This window comes from Passer domesticus, chromosome Z (genome assembly GCF_036417665.1).
Source record: "Passer domesticus isolate bPasDom1 chromosome Z, bPasDom1.hap1, whole genome shotgun sequence".
Taxonomy (NCBI): domain Eukaryota; kingdom Metazoa; phylum Chordata; class Aves; order Passeriformes; family Passeridae; genus Passer; species Passer domesticus.
Window position 1 is genome coordinate 26,722,625 of NC_087512.1, and position 15,729 is coordinate 26,738,353.

Genomic DNA, 15,729 nt, shown 5'->3' on the forward strand with positions numbered 1-15,729 from the left:
AAATTAGACCCAGCCAACATTATTGCTTTTATTACAAAATGGAAATAAATTCAAAAATTGTAAATCTGTGTACGTTTTATTAAAAATTAAGTGAACTGTCAGTCCTTTACAAGCTGGTGTCAGATGTGGCTAAGGAAATAGATGAAAAAGATAAGAAAGAAGATGGCGAAAAGTCATTATCTGTTACTGATGCTTTCTCCTCATATTTTGGTGGTGATTCAGAAGAAAGGTATAGCACTGGTAAAATATCTGAAGGCGAGCTGCTTCCAGAAATTGTATATATGGAGTCATAGTCTCTAGCAGCAACTGTTCTTTCATCATCAGCAAGCTGTGCTCTATAAAACACAAAACTATGTATTAGCATAATTCATTTATCTACAGTGAGTGAAATTTGACTTGATGTATATAAACATACATGTATGCACACACTTCCTAAATATCCCTGAAGCAAAGAACTTGCATAAGCATTAAGATTTCATTCTGTGGGCTACATTATGACTCTTCATATGAAAAGTCTATAATTTCAGAGGGGAAAGGCAAAACAAGCTCCCTTCTAACCTTTCAGATCATCAGTCACAGCCTGGCTTATGGGCATTAGCTGCTTTTGGCTGTGCTGTTTCGCAATCTTACTAAATCTTCTGATCCCTAGTTCCTAATGCATCTTCCTTTTTGTAGTGTACAGCATACACGGTCCCCCTCCTTTATGAAAGACAGTTACTAGACTTAGAACTGCATCCAAAAACCATCATAAATGGATCACAATTGGTTGAACCCACATTGTTCTGGTACTTTGCTCATCTCACCCTGGAGGTGGCCCTCAGCATATTTCTTCAGCTGCTTCCCAAGGAAAGGAAAACCTGCTTGCTCCTTATGATTTAGTCCCAGAGCTGACTCATACATCTGTATCCATATATAATGAGTGAGGAGCACAAATACAGAGCACAGTCACCTCATCTTCAATGCCGTTACTGGTCTGTGAGGATTTTCAAAGGAAAGGGAAATACAAGACAAATGCTGAAGTGCTATGTAACAGATTGCAGGAAAAATGCAAGCAATTCTGGGATGAAACCATGACTCAGCTTACTAACAGCTCTCTCATCCAGCACAGGCTGCAGCACAGTGTTTGCTGACAAAACACAGAGCAATGGATTGAAGAGGCAAATCACCTTTGTCCAGCAGCCACCAACATATGAAAATGTGTACCTCCTCCTGTATTTAGGATCTTCAACCATGGCACTGTTATGAACAACAAGGCCATTACTTCTCTTCCATGAAAGTGCTCAGGAAGCAACTTGCACTAATCAAGATGCCCTAACTGCCAGCATGAGAGAGCAGGACTGAGTGAAACACCCAGAGGTGATATCAGCTCAGCAGGTCTCTGTGAGGACACTGGGAAGCATGGAAGGGCACCAGCTACACCCCATCAGAAAACACCACAAGGCATGGTCAGGCATTCTGGGTTTTGTATCCAAGCCTGAGGTGTTTTATCCACTCCACTAGATACTATCCCAACAAACTGTCTCTTTATGTACATATGTTCACAAGACAAAGAAATCCACACAAGCATTAAACCGTATCCACATGATTTTCCAGGGATGGTGACTCCACCGCTTCTCCTGAGCAGCCTGTTCCAATACTTTACAAACCTTCTTGCAAAAAAACCCCCTTCCTATGGCCGGGTGATTACCCTCAGGGCAGGAGCCCAGCAGGGAATGCCAGCCGACCAGGATAGCTCATCAGGGGCTCAGGCAGCCTAGGCAAGCTAGAGTGATTTGCAGCTCTTAGTGATAATCAGCTCTTTTGTGATCTCCAGCTCTTTAGGTTGCTAGGTGCCGCGGTAGCAGATGCAGGGGGAGAGAGAAGCGCTGTTTGGGGTTCCTCAGGATTCTTTTATTCGGGTCTCCGCGAAGGGCCCAGTGACAGCTCTTCTGCCGAACCGGGCAGAGTTAGGGGTTTTTATACTCTACAGGGGTTTTGAAAACTGTCCAATAGTAGGGGTCAGGGGAAAGTGACCTATGGATATACAGGGAGATAACAGGGTCCGAAAGGCGGAAGAGAGGGGCTTCTAAAGCCCAGTCATGCTGACTTGGCATTTCCTAGCTCAGGCTTCTGATCGCCAAGGCCTTGCAGGCCCTGTGCTTGCTACACCTTCCTAATAGCTAAGATAAACCTTTCCTGGCACAGCTTAAGGCCATTTCCTCTTGACCAGCCAACTTGTTATCTAGCAGAAGAGGCCAATCCCCAGCTTGCCACAACCTCCTTTCCAGCAGCTGAAGAGAGCAATAAGATCAAGCCTCCTTTCCTCCAGACTGAAAAACTCCAGCTCCCTCAGCAACTCCTCACATGACTTGTGCTTCAGATCCTTCACTAGCTGTGCTGATCTTCTTTTGTCACACTCCAGAACCTCAGTGTCTTTTTCATCAAGAAGGACCCGAAACTGAACCACAGAATCATAGAACAGCCTATAGGTTAAAAGGGATGTGGAAGATCATCTATTTCCAACCTCCCATGCCTTGGGCAGGGACATCTTTCACTAGACCAGGTTGCTCAGAACCCCATCTAATCTGGCATTAAACACTTCTACAGATGGGACATCCACAACTTCTCTGGACAACCTGTTCCAGTATCTAACCACTCTTACAGTAATGAAATTCTTCCTAATATCTACTCTAAAATTTTTTTCAGTTTGAAACCAATCTCCCTTGTCCTGTCACTACACGCTCTTGGAAAAAGTCCTTCTTGTAGGCTCCCTTCAGGCATTGGAAGACTGCAATTAGTTCACCCTGGAGCCTTCTCTTTCACAGGCTGAACAAGCCTCATTCTCCTAGCCTTTCCTCACAGGCGAGGTACTGCAGACCTCTGTCACCTTGGTGTCCTCTTCTGGACTCCCTCCAGCAGGTCCATGTCCTTCCTGTGCTGGGCCCCAGAGCTGCTGCAGCCCTGCAGGTGGGGTCTGAGCAGAGCAGAGCAGAGGGGCAGAATCCCCTCCCTGGCCCTGCTGCCCACCCTGCTCTGGATGCAGCCCAGCACACGTGTGGCTCTCTGGGCTGGGAGTGCCCATGGCTGGCTCATGTCCAGCCTCTCACCCACCAGCACCCCCAGGTCTTTCTGGGCAGGGCTGCTGTGATCTGTCCATCCTCAGCCTGTGCTGGTGCCAGGGCTGCTCTGACCCACATGCAGCACCTTGCACTTGATCTTGCTAAAACACATTTAGATACCATAAATTACTATAGATTACCATAGGCCCAGGCCTCCATCCTGTCCAGGTCCTTCTGGATAGCATCCCATACTTCAAATCTGACAACTACACGACTCACCTTGGTGTCATCTGCAAATACATTTGTATATGTCATTAATAGATATTTAATAACACTGGTCTGAATACGGACCCCTGACGGACACAACTTCTCACTGAAGTCCACTGGGTCTCTGACCACCACACTCTGGATGTGACTGTCAAACCAATTCCTCATCCACTGAACAATCCACCCACTGAGTCCATCTCTCTCCAGTCAAGAGAGAAGGATGTTGTGGGGGACTGTGCCAAAGGCTTTACAGTAAAATAAAGATAAATGACATCTGTAACCCTTCCCTTGTCCACTGATATCATCACCCCATCACAGAAGGCCACTGGCTTGATCAGGCAAGATCTGCCCTTGATGCCGTTGTGTTGTCTGTCCTGAATCACCTCCCTGTCCTACATGTGGCACAGTTCTAGGGGCATCTGTTGCACAATCTTCCCAGGCAGAGGTAGGGCTGACAGGTGACTATTTCTCAGTATTCTTCCTTTCTACTCTTCTTAAAGGTGAATTCAAAGTTTTCCCCTTTTTCCAGTCACCTGGGTCTTGCCCTGACTGAAGTAACTTTTCAAATATCAGGCAGAGTGGCTTGGCAATTACATATGACTGACATCTACTGACAATTCCCTCAGGACTCTGGGATGCAGATCATTGGGTCCCAAAGACTTATGTATATTCCAATTCCTCTGATAGCCATGAACCTGATCTTCTCTTTCAGTGGGAGGGACTTTGCTCCCTGAGTCCCTATCCTGCTGTCCATCCATCCCTGAATGGGAGGAGAGGTTGCCATTCAAGACAGAGGTAAAAAAGTTATCGAGTACCTCGGCCTTCTCATCCACTGTCACCATGTTTCCAGCATTGTTCAATCGGGGGATATCCTCTCTTTGACCTTCCATTTCTGGTTAATTCACTGTACCTGTAGAAGCTCTTCCTGTTATTCTTTGTGTCCCTTGCCAGGTTCAGTTCCAGTTTTGCCTTGGCACTCCTCATGGCCTACCTACACAACTGTACTTCATCTCTGAACTCTTCCTAGGTCACTTGTCCTGGTTTCTTTCCCTTAACTTTGACCAGCAAGTTCCTACTGAGCCATGCTGGTCTTTTGCCCTCCTTGTCTGATTTCTTGCTCCTGGGGATTGCCAGCTCTCATGCTCTGTGGAAGAGTTGCTTAAAGATCTGCCAGATCTCTTGTCCCTGAGGGCAGTCTGTCAGGGGATCCCACTGACTAGGTTCCCAAAGGACTGGAAGTCTTTCCTAAAGTTCAAGAGCTGAACTCCTTACCCAGCCCCTATCCTTCAGGGCTGCACACTGCAGCAGTGCATGACCCCTGCAGCCCAGGCTGCCTCCAGTCCTGGTGTCCCAGTTAGCTCACTTGCATTGGTGACCAACACATCCTGTACCACATTCCCTCTGGCAGGGCTGTCTGTCACCTGGCTCAGGAAGTTATCCTCCACACATTCCAGGAGTCTCCTGGATTGTCACAGTCCTCCAAGCTGCTTTCCCAGCACCTGCTGGGGTGGCTGAGTTCCCCTGCAGGCCACGACCCTTGGGCACAAGGCCTCCTGTGCTGGAGCAAAGGTTTGGTCAATGGGCTGCCCTTGGTCAGGCAGCTGTAGCAGACCCCAGCCAAAGGCTCCCCTTGCTGCCTCGGTCCCTGACTCCTACCCACAGCTTTCTTACCTGCTCATGGGTATTCTTCAGGGACAGCTCTTCACATTCAATCCACCTCTTGCTGTAAAGAGCAATCCCTCTGCCTCTACTTTTCCTTTCTCTTCTGAACAGCCTGCAGCTATTATAAGTCACACTCCAGAAACAGGATTCATCCCATAAAGTTTCAGGAAAGGCAAGAAAGTCATAGCCTTCCAGCAGCACAGTGGCTTACAATTGCTTCAGTTTGTTGCCTATGCTATGTGCATTGGTGTAAAGGCAGCTTAGCTGAGATGTTGCCTTCCTAGAGGAACATCCCTTAGTTTGAGATAGTTCTCCAGTGCTTTCCTCCTGCCTTCTGTTACCTTAGAAGCCCATGCCTCAACTGCGTAAGACTGCAAGCGTGTTCCAGTGTGGCCAGCACAGTCCAGATTCACAAGCAGAGGACCCCTGCAAGCATCTTGTTCTTCTAATCTTTGTCTCCCATCCCACAGGTTGCCAGGAACAAGCCACTTATTATCCCCCTCCCTTTGAACAGATGATTTAGATGCCCTGGTCCCACTGGTCACACTACTGTTGATACAAGCCTGGATGCAACAGGCTGCCTTGGCCACCTGGACACACTGATGGCTCACGTTTAGGTGGTGTTGACCACCATTCCCAAGTCCTTTCCTGCCAGACAACTTTCCACACACTCATCACCAACAGTAGTGATTGTGCTTCCAACTGTTACCAAACCAGTTATATTTCCGTAAAAGGTTTTCATAGCAGTAGGGGAAAATGTTGGAAAATTCTTTTAACTTTAGCATAATAAGTGTACTATCTCTATATTCATGGTATATGAATATATACTATGCTTAGTTTTGTCCCATACAATGTGGAAACCCAGGGCACCAGGAATATTTTTCTGTCTGCTCTGGGGGATCCTGACACCCAGGGGAGCAATGCCTTTGACCCTCATTCATGGAGAAAGTTTCCTAGAATTCAAGACAGACTAGAATCCACAAAAGCGTGAAATAGATTATAGAGACTAGTGTAGGTGTATCACTTGGTGAGAAGTTTAGGTTTTGGGATTTTTAGTATGTTGTGGATGAAAGCAAGATGGAGAGCACAGGGTGTTGTCCTGGGTTTCTTCTTCATATTTCTTTCTTCTTCTTGGGTTTGGGTGGCACTCTGTAATTGGGCAGAAAAGTCTGCATTGCGGGCCCTTAAGGACCAGTTATTGGGTTAAAATGGAAAATAATCTAGATGTCAGTTCTTAATTAGATAGTTTAGTCTCAAAAGACCTCGTAACAAGAGATCGTTAGCCATTTTGTGCCTTCTAATGAAAAGCTGCTGAACTCATGGTTGTTAGACTGTTTTTCTGATAAGAAATAATAAACACTTGAGTCCAAACATGAACTACTGTTTCAATGCCTTCAATCCAGACCCAGAGAAACTGATAATACTGTGCTTAGTACAAATACAGAGACTATTGTAGTCTTGTGTTAATTCCCTGCATCTCTGACTAATGTCTTGTTCCAGTTAATGCTTCCTTTTATCAGTAATTAATACGTAATAGCTGATATCTTAGTTTTGAGAAAAAGGATTGTCTGTCAGAACAAACAATAGTAAGAGAAGTACATTATGGTGACTGATTTGAGACACTGTCATGGAGAAATGATTTATCAGAATACCTGGAGCCATATCCAAACAAGTCCATGGAAATAATTAGCATATATATATATATGTGATGAAAATGTATTAGTTTCAGGAACATTAGTTTAGTTTGAATATTATTAGTTTCAGGTCTGTCATGTTACTGAGCATACATGCTGTGTAGAGAATTACCCATGCCTCTAGCACTGCTAATAATCTAATGCCAGCTTTGTAACCTAACAAATTGGTCAGAGTTTACTTCCCAGTTTCCAGTGACACCATGTTGCATGCACAGTCTTGTGACTTAAAGTCGTAAAATGATAGTCCCACATAACTTTCTGACTCACAGCTGAAACCCAGGCTGATGTAGGGCCATTCCAAAGATATTAAATCAAATAATTTTTGAATCATTAAAGGCCTGAAAATAAATTAGGGACTTTAGACATGTGACACCTAGCTCTGACTTCTAGTCTTTGACCCTCAGGTTAGCAGCGTACTGGTGGTAAGCCACAGGGGACAAATATCCCTGCAAGTTCCTGTGGCACAGGCAAGTCTTTGGTAAGTTGGCAGCTCCTGCTCCCTGATTCTGGTGGTGTCAATATCAGGCAATTCTGTTATAATCCATATATGTAAGGATCCATGCCTGAAAGGGTAAGGTACAACATCTTGAAATAAAACTGGCTTTGCAGCCTCCCTTATCAGCGTGCTGGAGCCTTCTGTGATAGCAAGGAATCCTTCAATCTCAACACATGGGCACAGCAGGAACGAGGTCGACCTGTACCCCGGGTCCCACTACCTCAGGGCAGAGATAAGGGACATGGGAGAACTGAACACATTACTTTATCTGCCAATGTTCACAGGGTCTGTGGGTAGGTGTCATAAAATACTTGCAGCTCTGTTTCAACAGAGGCTCCTAAAATCTGGCAATATGTATATCATGTCACTACCACACTGCTGCCAGTGGCATCCTCTCTTGGTCAATCTGTGGAAGAAATCTACCATGGGGCATTGATTTAAGAACTTCAGAAGTTCTTTCTAGTCATAATAATAATAATTTAATCCTCATAAAGGACACTCTGCTGTTCGTAGTTCCCCTAGTATATAACAGTATTTTAATGCCAATTCAAGTAAAAGTATCTGAAGTAAGTTGAGTTATGCACGAGAAAACTTTGTCATGCTTAGTAGTTAATACACAGTGATTATATAAGAACAGGGATACCTAAAGAAACAGCTCAGATTTCTAAAGTCAGAGATGAACAGTCTTACCCATCACTGAAGATAGAGTGGTATGGTGGTGGATTTTCACTTGTAGGCAAAACCCTTGACATAAGACAATGAGTCACAGTTGGTGACATCGGGTCAGCAAAATAAGGAGGTGGTGGGGGTGGGAATACCATCACAGCATCACCTAGGGGAAAGAACACCCATTACCTCTGAAGAACTGAGCACCTCTGTTTATGTTAACAACATCCTATAACTTGCCTAGCTTTTAAGATAAATGATACCCCTAGAATTGATACATGCTAGGCTGTTGGAGTAGATTGGAGGTACATTCAAAACCTAAATAATCCCAAAATAAAGATGTAGCATATTTATACATGAAGGATTTAATTTAGACAATACAGCTACAAAGGGGGAAGTGTTTATCTAGCTAAGAAACACAAATGTGCTTGGCTGTCTACAAGAAGCTGAAGTGCAAAGCACATAGTTACTGTTGAGATGTTTTAAGGATACGGAAGTATTTAGAATTACTTATTTTATTTTTGGGAGGGAAACTAAGTTTCTCCATAAGTACTGCAGTGCTGTAACAGAAGTCATTAATGCCTCTGAGAATTGATTTTGTGCACTGTGACAGTTTCCCTACTAAGTTTCTTGTAGTTCAAGCACACTAACCACAACTATTGATACACAGATCACTACATCAATATATCGTACAGCAAAAGATCTACCAATTTCCACTCTGTAACTGAAGAGTTTAAAACCCTTAATTATATCTCTTACCAACTCAGGATGTGGCCACAATTTAAAAAAATACAGTATATTGGTTATGAATCAGAATCTTCTGTTTAAGGGGTCAGAGCTCAAGGCTAAAATAGATCTTAAATATAGTCACAGAAGTCTGATCTGCGGTGTCAATTACAGTTTGAGAACAGAACTGGGGTTAGACTCATTTGTTTCTTTGTTGGTTATGTTGCTTTACACAGTCAGACCTTACCTTTTATGCCAAAGAGAGATTTTCTGCCTTTTTGAGAAAGGTAACTGAACTGACCATACAGAAAGCGTACGAGACAAACTAACATTATTCTATTTCGGCTGCCCTGACATGGCAGAACTGACATGCTTAGATCTCATACTAAGTAAGTCATAATAATAAATAAGTAATACCCAGATATAAATTATTAGTGGAAAAAAACCTCCACTAATTCCCAGTGTAAAGTTCCAACGCTTTTTACTCACCCACTGTGACCTGAAAAGATTCAGGGCTCTGAGGATGTTCTTCACTTTCACAGGATTCTTGGTTGAGATTTAAGTTTTGCTTTTTTTTGACATGAGCTATCACGAAGAAACACAACCCAGTGAGCACAATCAAAGGTCCCAAGATTTGAAGTGACAGGAATCCACAGCCCTGGAGGTCTATGTCAGAAGTGCCAGTGTGGTTGAGCTGTACTGTATGCCAGCCAGGGCTGCAACCAGGAACCCAAATGCCCAGGATGCTAATTAACATTCCACTAGTTAAAAACAGGAATCCAAATATGAGAAACTGGGCAAACTGACAGTTCCCACGACAAAAAACAAGGCTGTACACCTGCTCATTTTGCAATTGTCTTTGTCTTATATACATCCTGGCCCTTGATCGTGCCAGTAAAACACAAACCAGTCCAGTTACAGCCAGCACTGGCCCAGCAGCCTTAAGGACATCATTACAGTCATTGAAGCTTCCAGATGGACATGACTGGAGAATAAAGACTGAAAGAAGGAATCCAGCACAGAGCAACACAGCTCCAAAAATAAAAAGGAAAAAAATAAGTTTCCCATGTTGTCCACTACTTCCTTCACCTCCTGGTGCAGGAACAGCCACTGGATACATTACAACAGTATCTCCTCAAGCAGATGAATTGTTAGAATTAAATGGCAGCAAGCTACAGTAGATCTGTGAACAGGAAAGAAGAAAACAACCCAGCAAGATTAGCTACATTATATTTCTTACTTTCAAATTCAAATTATTCAGCCTGTAGTTTCTGTTTTGCAGTACCTCCACTGTGGATTACAGGGCCTACTCAAGTTTGCTGATGTTACACGTCAATTGAAAGACAGACTTGCTTTACAGTTCAAGTTAAACATACTGTAACTGATGTTGCACAGCTAAATTAATGGTTTCTTTAGAGAAACAATCTTATGATTAATGGGACCTTATTTTGAAAGGTTGAATATTTGGAACAAGAACAGGTTAGCTTTCCCCATGAAAAGAGAATGCTACAGGAAATTTCTGTGCAGAACTGCAGGAAGTGACAGCTTGTGGGATAGTATGTTAATGCAAATGAGCAATGACTACTGGACTTCTTAACCAAGTAAATCTTCTATTACATACCTCCTCAAAGCATATAAATCTTGCTTCTCTTTCCACAGGCAGTAAAGACCTTTCTGCTTCTCTCTTTAAAAGAGCTTCCTGTCCTATGTTGCTACAAAAGCAAATACTGAGATGATTTTTGGTTCTGTTCTGAAATAACAAAACAAAAAAAAAGAAAATAAAAAACCAAAAGACCAGTTCAAGTCTCACTAATTTCATAGCTAGAGTTAATAAGCATAGTGCTCCTACATTTCCTTTCAACTCCCCCTACTTCTGAGAACTTTGTCTTTGCTCAAATGATCTTTAAAAATAAATTATTGAAGATGACTCCCAGAAGACTTCTGAGCCCACAAGACTCTAGATTCAGAGGTAAAATAGAAGAAAACAAAACAGTTTTGAGGCCAATAACGGCCCATATGGTCATATGGATAACCAATCAGCTGGATGAGGATCTACTGTGGCAAGGAAAGCCTGACTGAAAGTTAGGAGAGCGTTCCAGTCAGTGAGCTCTAGTACAAAAAACCACCAAACTCTGCTGTTACCTACAAGGAAATTTCTGCTACTTTGACACTCTGGCCTACAGATGGACACTAGCCACCAGATGGTAACTAGCAACCATGGAAATCTTGGCTAACATCCATCAAATGCCAACCTGAAATACAGGGGAAGTTCAGACTATGGGAAATAACAAGTCTCATGGACAGACCACGAGAAAGCTGTTCCCTACCAAGTGTAGGAAGTACTTAGGCATGCTTAGGCTGCAGTGTTCTGACACTGCCCTCTTCCCCTCAGCAGCAGTTGCCCATGACAGAGAATTTCATCTATGTCTTGGATATATAAGGACAGATATGTAAGGACTGGTGGAGATTGTCATGGATGGAAACAGGGAACCAGCTTCGTTACTGCTGTTACAGCTGTTTGTTAGTTACCTTCAGCCTTTTCTCTATCAGTTTCTACTATCCTGCAACTAATTCAGATGACTTGAACATAAAACATCAAATCAGATTGGATCCTTATTACAGATGCCTCTTGAACACTTATTCCACAAGAAAAACAAGGTACTATATGATTTCTGGAAGCAATCTGTTGAACATGTGCCAGCCAAAACAAGGTTTGTGTCATTTGCCAGTAACTGTACTGCCCACTGGGATGAAAACAAAACACAACCATAGAACCCACTAGTGACTCAAACACATAATTATTTACCTGCAATGCAAGGTAATCTGAGTCACTACTCAGCCACTTTTAAGTGTAGAATCCAGTTAAAGAACTGGCTGAGCAGATACATGAATGATGAAATTATTACATGTTCTACTGCTGAACATCAAACCAGCCCCCCCAAGAGCACAGGTGAATGTAGAGTGCATCACACAGGTGAAAGGCTCAAGAAGCACAAGGTCTGAGAGGCAAGGAAACACAGCAAGGTAGCCACTGCAGGAAGCAACCAAGTCTATTAGCTGGCCATCTTCAACAGCAAAACTGAGGGACCACCCCTTAATGCATCCCATTACTGTGCGCAGTTAACTTGTAACCTGTGACTGCTAAGTGCTTCTTCAGTGTTTTGAACTCAGTCTGCTGAGAACCCTCTACAATTTGAAAAATTGCTAATTGAGGGTCCCTTGGTAGAAGAGTAGATTCACTCCGGGGAAAAAAAAAAAGTAATAAAGAGCACTAAAGATAGGACAGCATGTCATGAAAAAAAACCCCAAAAAAACCAACCCTAAAACAAACAAGAAAAAAACCCTAAAAAAAATTAACGATTCCTGATTGATTTAAAACTGAAGATGTTTAGCCCATTACACTTTCACTACTGCATGAGCTGAAGTCAGTCTGAAGGCTCTACTTCTGGGCAGAAAAACACGGATTGAATGGTCACCTCTTCGATTTCAGCAGTCTTTGCTAAGTTAATAAAATTCTTTCTGATAACTGTATATGCCCCATTCTTACAAATTATCTGAGCTGGCTCAGGTTTCCTGACTTACTAAATGTACATAGCTGAGTAATACATCTCTGAAACACACACACAAACACATATACATAAATAAATCCCAGCAAATCCTGGTTTCAGACACAACCATATTGAGATACCTTTCTGCAGAAGTACAATAACTATTATAACACCAACACTCTACAGAGAGCTCTGAATCCTTTCTCTGCAGTTCCCGCTAGGGAAGAAAACATAGTCTTAAATACAAGCAAATCAAAACAAAATGAAATAATGTGAAGGCAAAAAGAAAAGTCTAGAGACTTGTCCTCCTTACTCCATCACATGGCCTGCTTCTCTTCCACCAATCTTGCTGTTAGGAGATTAAGCTAAAACACACATTAGAAATTAAATATGGACACATTTTCTTCATTCTCTCAGGCCACAAAGAAGGAATATTCAGAACAGTCTTGTGGCTTTGAGGATGACAGCAATAGATTTTATGCTGGAAAATCCAACGGAGGACTAATTTTCATTTACACTACCATGGAATTTTATCAGGAAACTCAAAGCAAGATTACATTTATTTCCTGTGTTTCAATAAAAAGTATTTTAACAAAGAGGCAAGTATTTTATTGTCTATCTGCTTGAAATACTGCCACTAGATCTCATAACTCCACAGGCATTATTGATGTAAAGGAATTTTCCCTTCATATTAAAGTCAAGTCTGAAAGCAGACACGGAAATAACATCTCAGAAACCATTACAACATAGCCCAGTAGTGCAGAAGCTGTTAAGTATGACAGGAAGAGGGAATTGGAAACATAGCTTATAAAAGAGTCTGGTTATAAACTCAACTTAAATGATATAGTGCTTTACCTTTTTGTAAGTCAGGCCTATGCCAGGTATCTAGAACAGGAAATAACTTCACAATTTCTTGTAATTTTTCTGTGTAACACTCGTATTACAACTTTCACATTACGGACAGCTCCACTAAAAAAAATACTTCCTGAGCCTTCAGAGTTTATGTTTTCCAAGATTTCCACTGCAAACACCAGGACTATGAATTTACTCTCCTTAATCTTATGAAATTTGATAGCTTCATGCAGACGTTATGAATTCAGGAAGAGAATTAAAGAAAAGCATTGTAAGAATGAAAACACTGCTGCCCCTCTGTTTTATCCTTCCCCTTCTTGTTGCTTGCAAAAGCACACAATTCCACGCAGAAGGTTCAGGTCTAGTCTGTGTTATTACAAAAACTATATACTCTGCCAGTTGTAGTCCACAATGGAAATCCCATTGGAATTTATAAGCCATCCTTTCTTTAATTTTTCCATTTTTTCACCTTTGCTTCCAAGTTTTGAACCACTACTGGGAAGTTGCCATTGCCACTGCGCTATTATTTTGGTGGTATTTTATTTTTTCCCCTAGGTTTCAAATTAAACCATGACTCTTTATTGGTCAAGCTACTTGTAAGGAAAAATGCTCTCAACTTCATTCAGTTTAACTTCCACATCAAAACACTAATGGCTCCCCATGTCTGAATTTCCTTCTTTGTTCATAGCTGCTTCTATACCCACACCATCTTCTTCATTAAATCCAAGTTTTTGGATTTTGGAGTGGACTCTTAACTTGGCATTCAGAGACACTCATCCATGACTACAGCTGGTTAAACTAAATTGTAATGTGCAACCTTCATTCTAACAATCTTCCCTCCCCACGGTATTTTTAACTACTTATTTGAAGAGCTAGTGGGAAATGCCCAACAGGACACACTTTCAGTTTTCTGCTTTTAAGAAACAAAACTACAAGCAGTAACAAGTTCTGAGATGCCAAATACATGCATTTTGGTCTCTTATGTATGTAGTCACCAATTAGTACCTGACAGTGCTCTTATCTCACAGAACATATAACTTAGATATCATAAAATATTTCAAGATTTAGACAGTGTGTATAAAGACTTCTAAGCTGGGAGTGGATGCCACAAGAACTCTGCCCATAGGGGTCAACAAAATTATTTTTTTCAGTTTACAGTATAGGAAGAGTAATGCTGTGCTGTTATTTATGACCATTGCAGGTGGGGCAGGAGCCACCTGGAGAAGTACTGGAAAGCAGCTGCAGTAGGAAATTCCAGAAAGTGGGATGAATCCCGCCACTCTGCAGAGATATGTGCACCAAGATCTTTCTTACTACAAATCAGCACAAATCAGGGATTCTGATTGTGCCAGACGGAGCTGCATTCTGCAAAGCTGCCAATTGCTGTCCCTGTGGGCTACAAGAAAAAAGCAGCTACAGTAAAAGATGGTCCACAAATGTCCCTCACTCACTTCACCAGGAAGAATACTGACACCACAGTTGGACAGGAGGACCCCAAAAGTCTGTTCAAACAGCAAGGAGCTTGCAAAGCAAAGCTTGGTAACCCACTCACTGGAGCCATGCAGGCGACTAGGACAGCACCTAGATTCAAAAATGAGCTCTGAAGGGTCCCATACTTGTTGGTGGGATGCTTTTTACATGACACACTAGTAGCACACAAGAGCTGTGGCAAATCAGCTCCTATATTCTGGAGAACCTGCAGGAAGACCAATAACTGTTAACACCAGAGCTGAGGTCTTTCAAACAGGTAACACATGACAGACCAGTTTCTGGAAATTCACAGGAAGGTCTATCCCAGGGGGATGATACATCTCAAAGCAGCAAAAGGCACAAGACAAAAAGATTTACAGATCTTTGACCAGAGGACAGGCCATGGTGACTATCAGGGAAATGCAGGGCTCCAAAAGCTACCTAAAGCCATCCTATCCCAGTTTCCTGAGGCTAGCCTGGGGCATTAAGTCAGACAATTTAACGGACAAGCAATTCAGCTCTACTCCATTTAGGAAAAGCAGCATTCCATGGCACATCCCTCCTTATGCACCAGCCCATCAGGCAGAGTCTATTCTAAGTCACTTAGTCTTCTTAGTCACAGTAAGATCTTCAGGAAGATAACCCATGCCCCAAAAGCTGCCAAGCATCATGTCGGAGCAAGGAGAGATGCAGGGCAACCTCTCCATCACCTCTCCTTGACGGAGCAGCACCTGAACCTCCTCACCCGTGTCGTCCCAGCTGTACGCCAGCATCAGCCACCAGAGCACGGCACGCCAGAGCAACTGCAGAAGCCCTTCAGAGACATTGCATCCTCCCTCAGGGATGGCGTAGGGGTTGCAGTGCGAAGCAGTGCAGGGAGCGGTGTGCTCTCCAGGGAGAAGACAGGACACTGAGAGCCCGGACAATTCTCACACACACTGGACAAGAATGAAAACACGGGAATGGCGGCGGCCGCGGGGAGACGCGGCGCGACCCCGCCCGCCCGCGGGGGCCCCGGCGGGGGCAGCCGGAGGCCGAGCCGCCCGCCCGGGCCGCTCCCGACCCCGCGGGGCCGGCCGGGGGCCGCCCGCTGCCTGCCTCCCGTCAGCCCGCCGCAGCCGCAGGGCCCCGCGGCCGCGAAGGCGCAGCGGGCGAAGGGCTGCAGGCACCCGGCCCTTACCTGGCGGCGGAGCGAAAGGCGCACGCAGCAGCGCGCCCGGCGCCGCTCTTTAAGCACCTGCGGCGGGCGGCGCAGGACGGGCCCGGCCGGGCCCCGCCCCCGAGCCCAGCGCCCCGCCCGGGCCGGGCCC

General features: G+C 43.8%; 1 protein-coding gene across 5 annotated transcripts; it reads right to left on the reverse strand.

Annotated features, from left to right (window-relative positions):
- Positions 1–14: 14 nt before the first annotated feature.
- Positions 15–15,710, reverse strand: TMEM171 (transmembrane protein 171). Of its 5 annotated transcripts, none has more exons than XM_064402794.1 (6): positions 15,600–15,675; positions 15,165–15,357; positions 10,171–10,261; positions 9,039–9,732; positions 7,848–7,989; positions 15–335 (listed from the first exon to the last, which is right to left on the reverse strand). In XM_064402794.1, the coding sequence occupies exons 4-6, from the start codon at positions 9,667–9,669 to the stop codon at positions 107–109; spliced, it is 1,002 nt and encodes a 333-aa protein (XP_064258864.1). In that variant the 5' UTR covers positions 9,670–9,732; positions 10,171–10,261; positions 15,165–15,357; positions 15,600–15,675; the 3' UTR covers positions 15–106. The 5 variants fall into 5 exon arrangements, with proteins under 5 accessions (XP_064258864.1, XP_064258862.1, XP_064258863.1 ...); XM_064402792.1 differs by having other exon boundaries at positions 10,171–10,299; XM_064402793.1 differs by lacking the exon at positions 15,165–15,357 and having other exon boundaries at positions 10,171–10,299; positions 15,600–15,686.
- Positions 15,711–15,729: the final 19 nt, after the last annotated feature.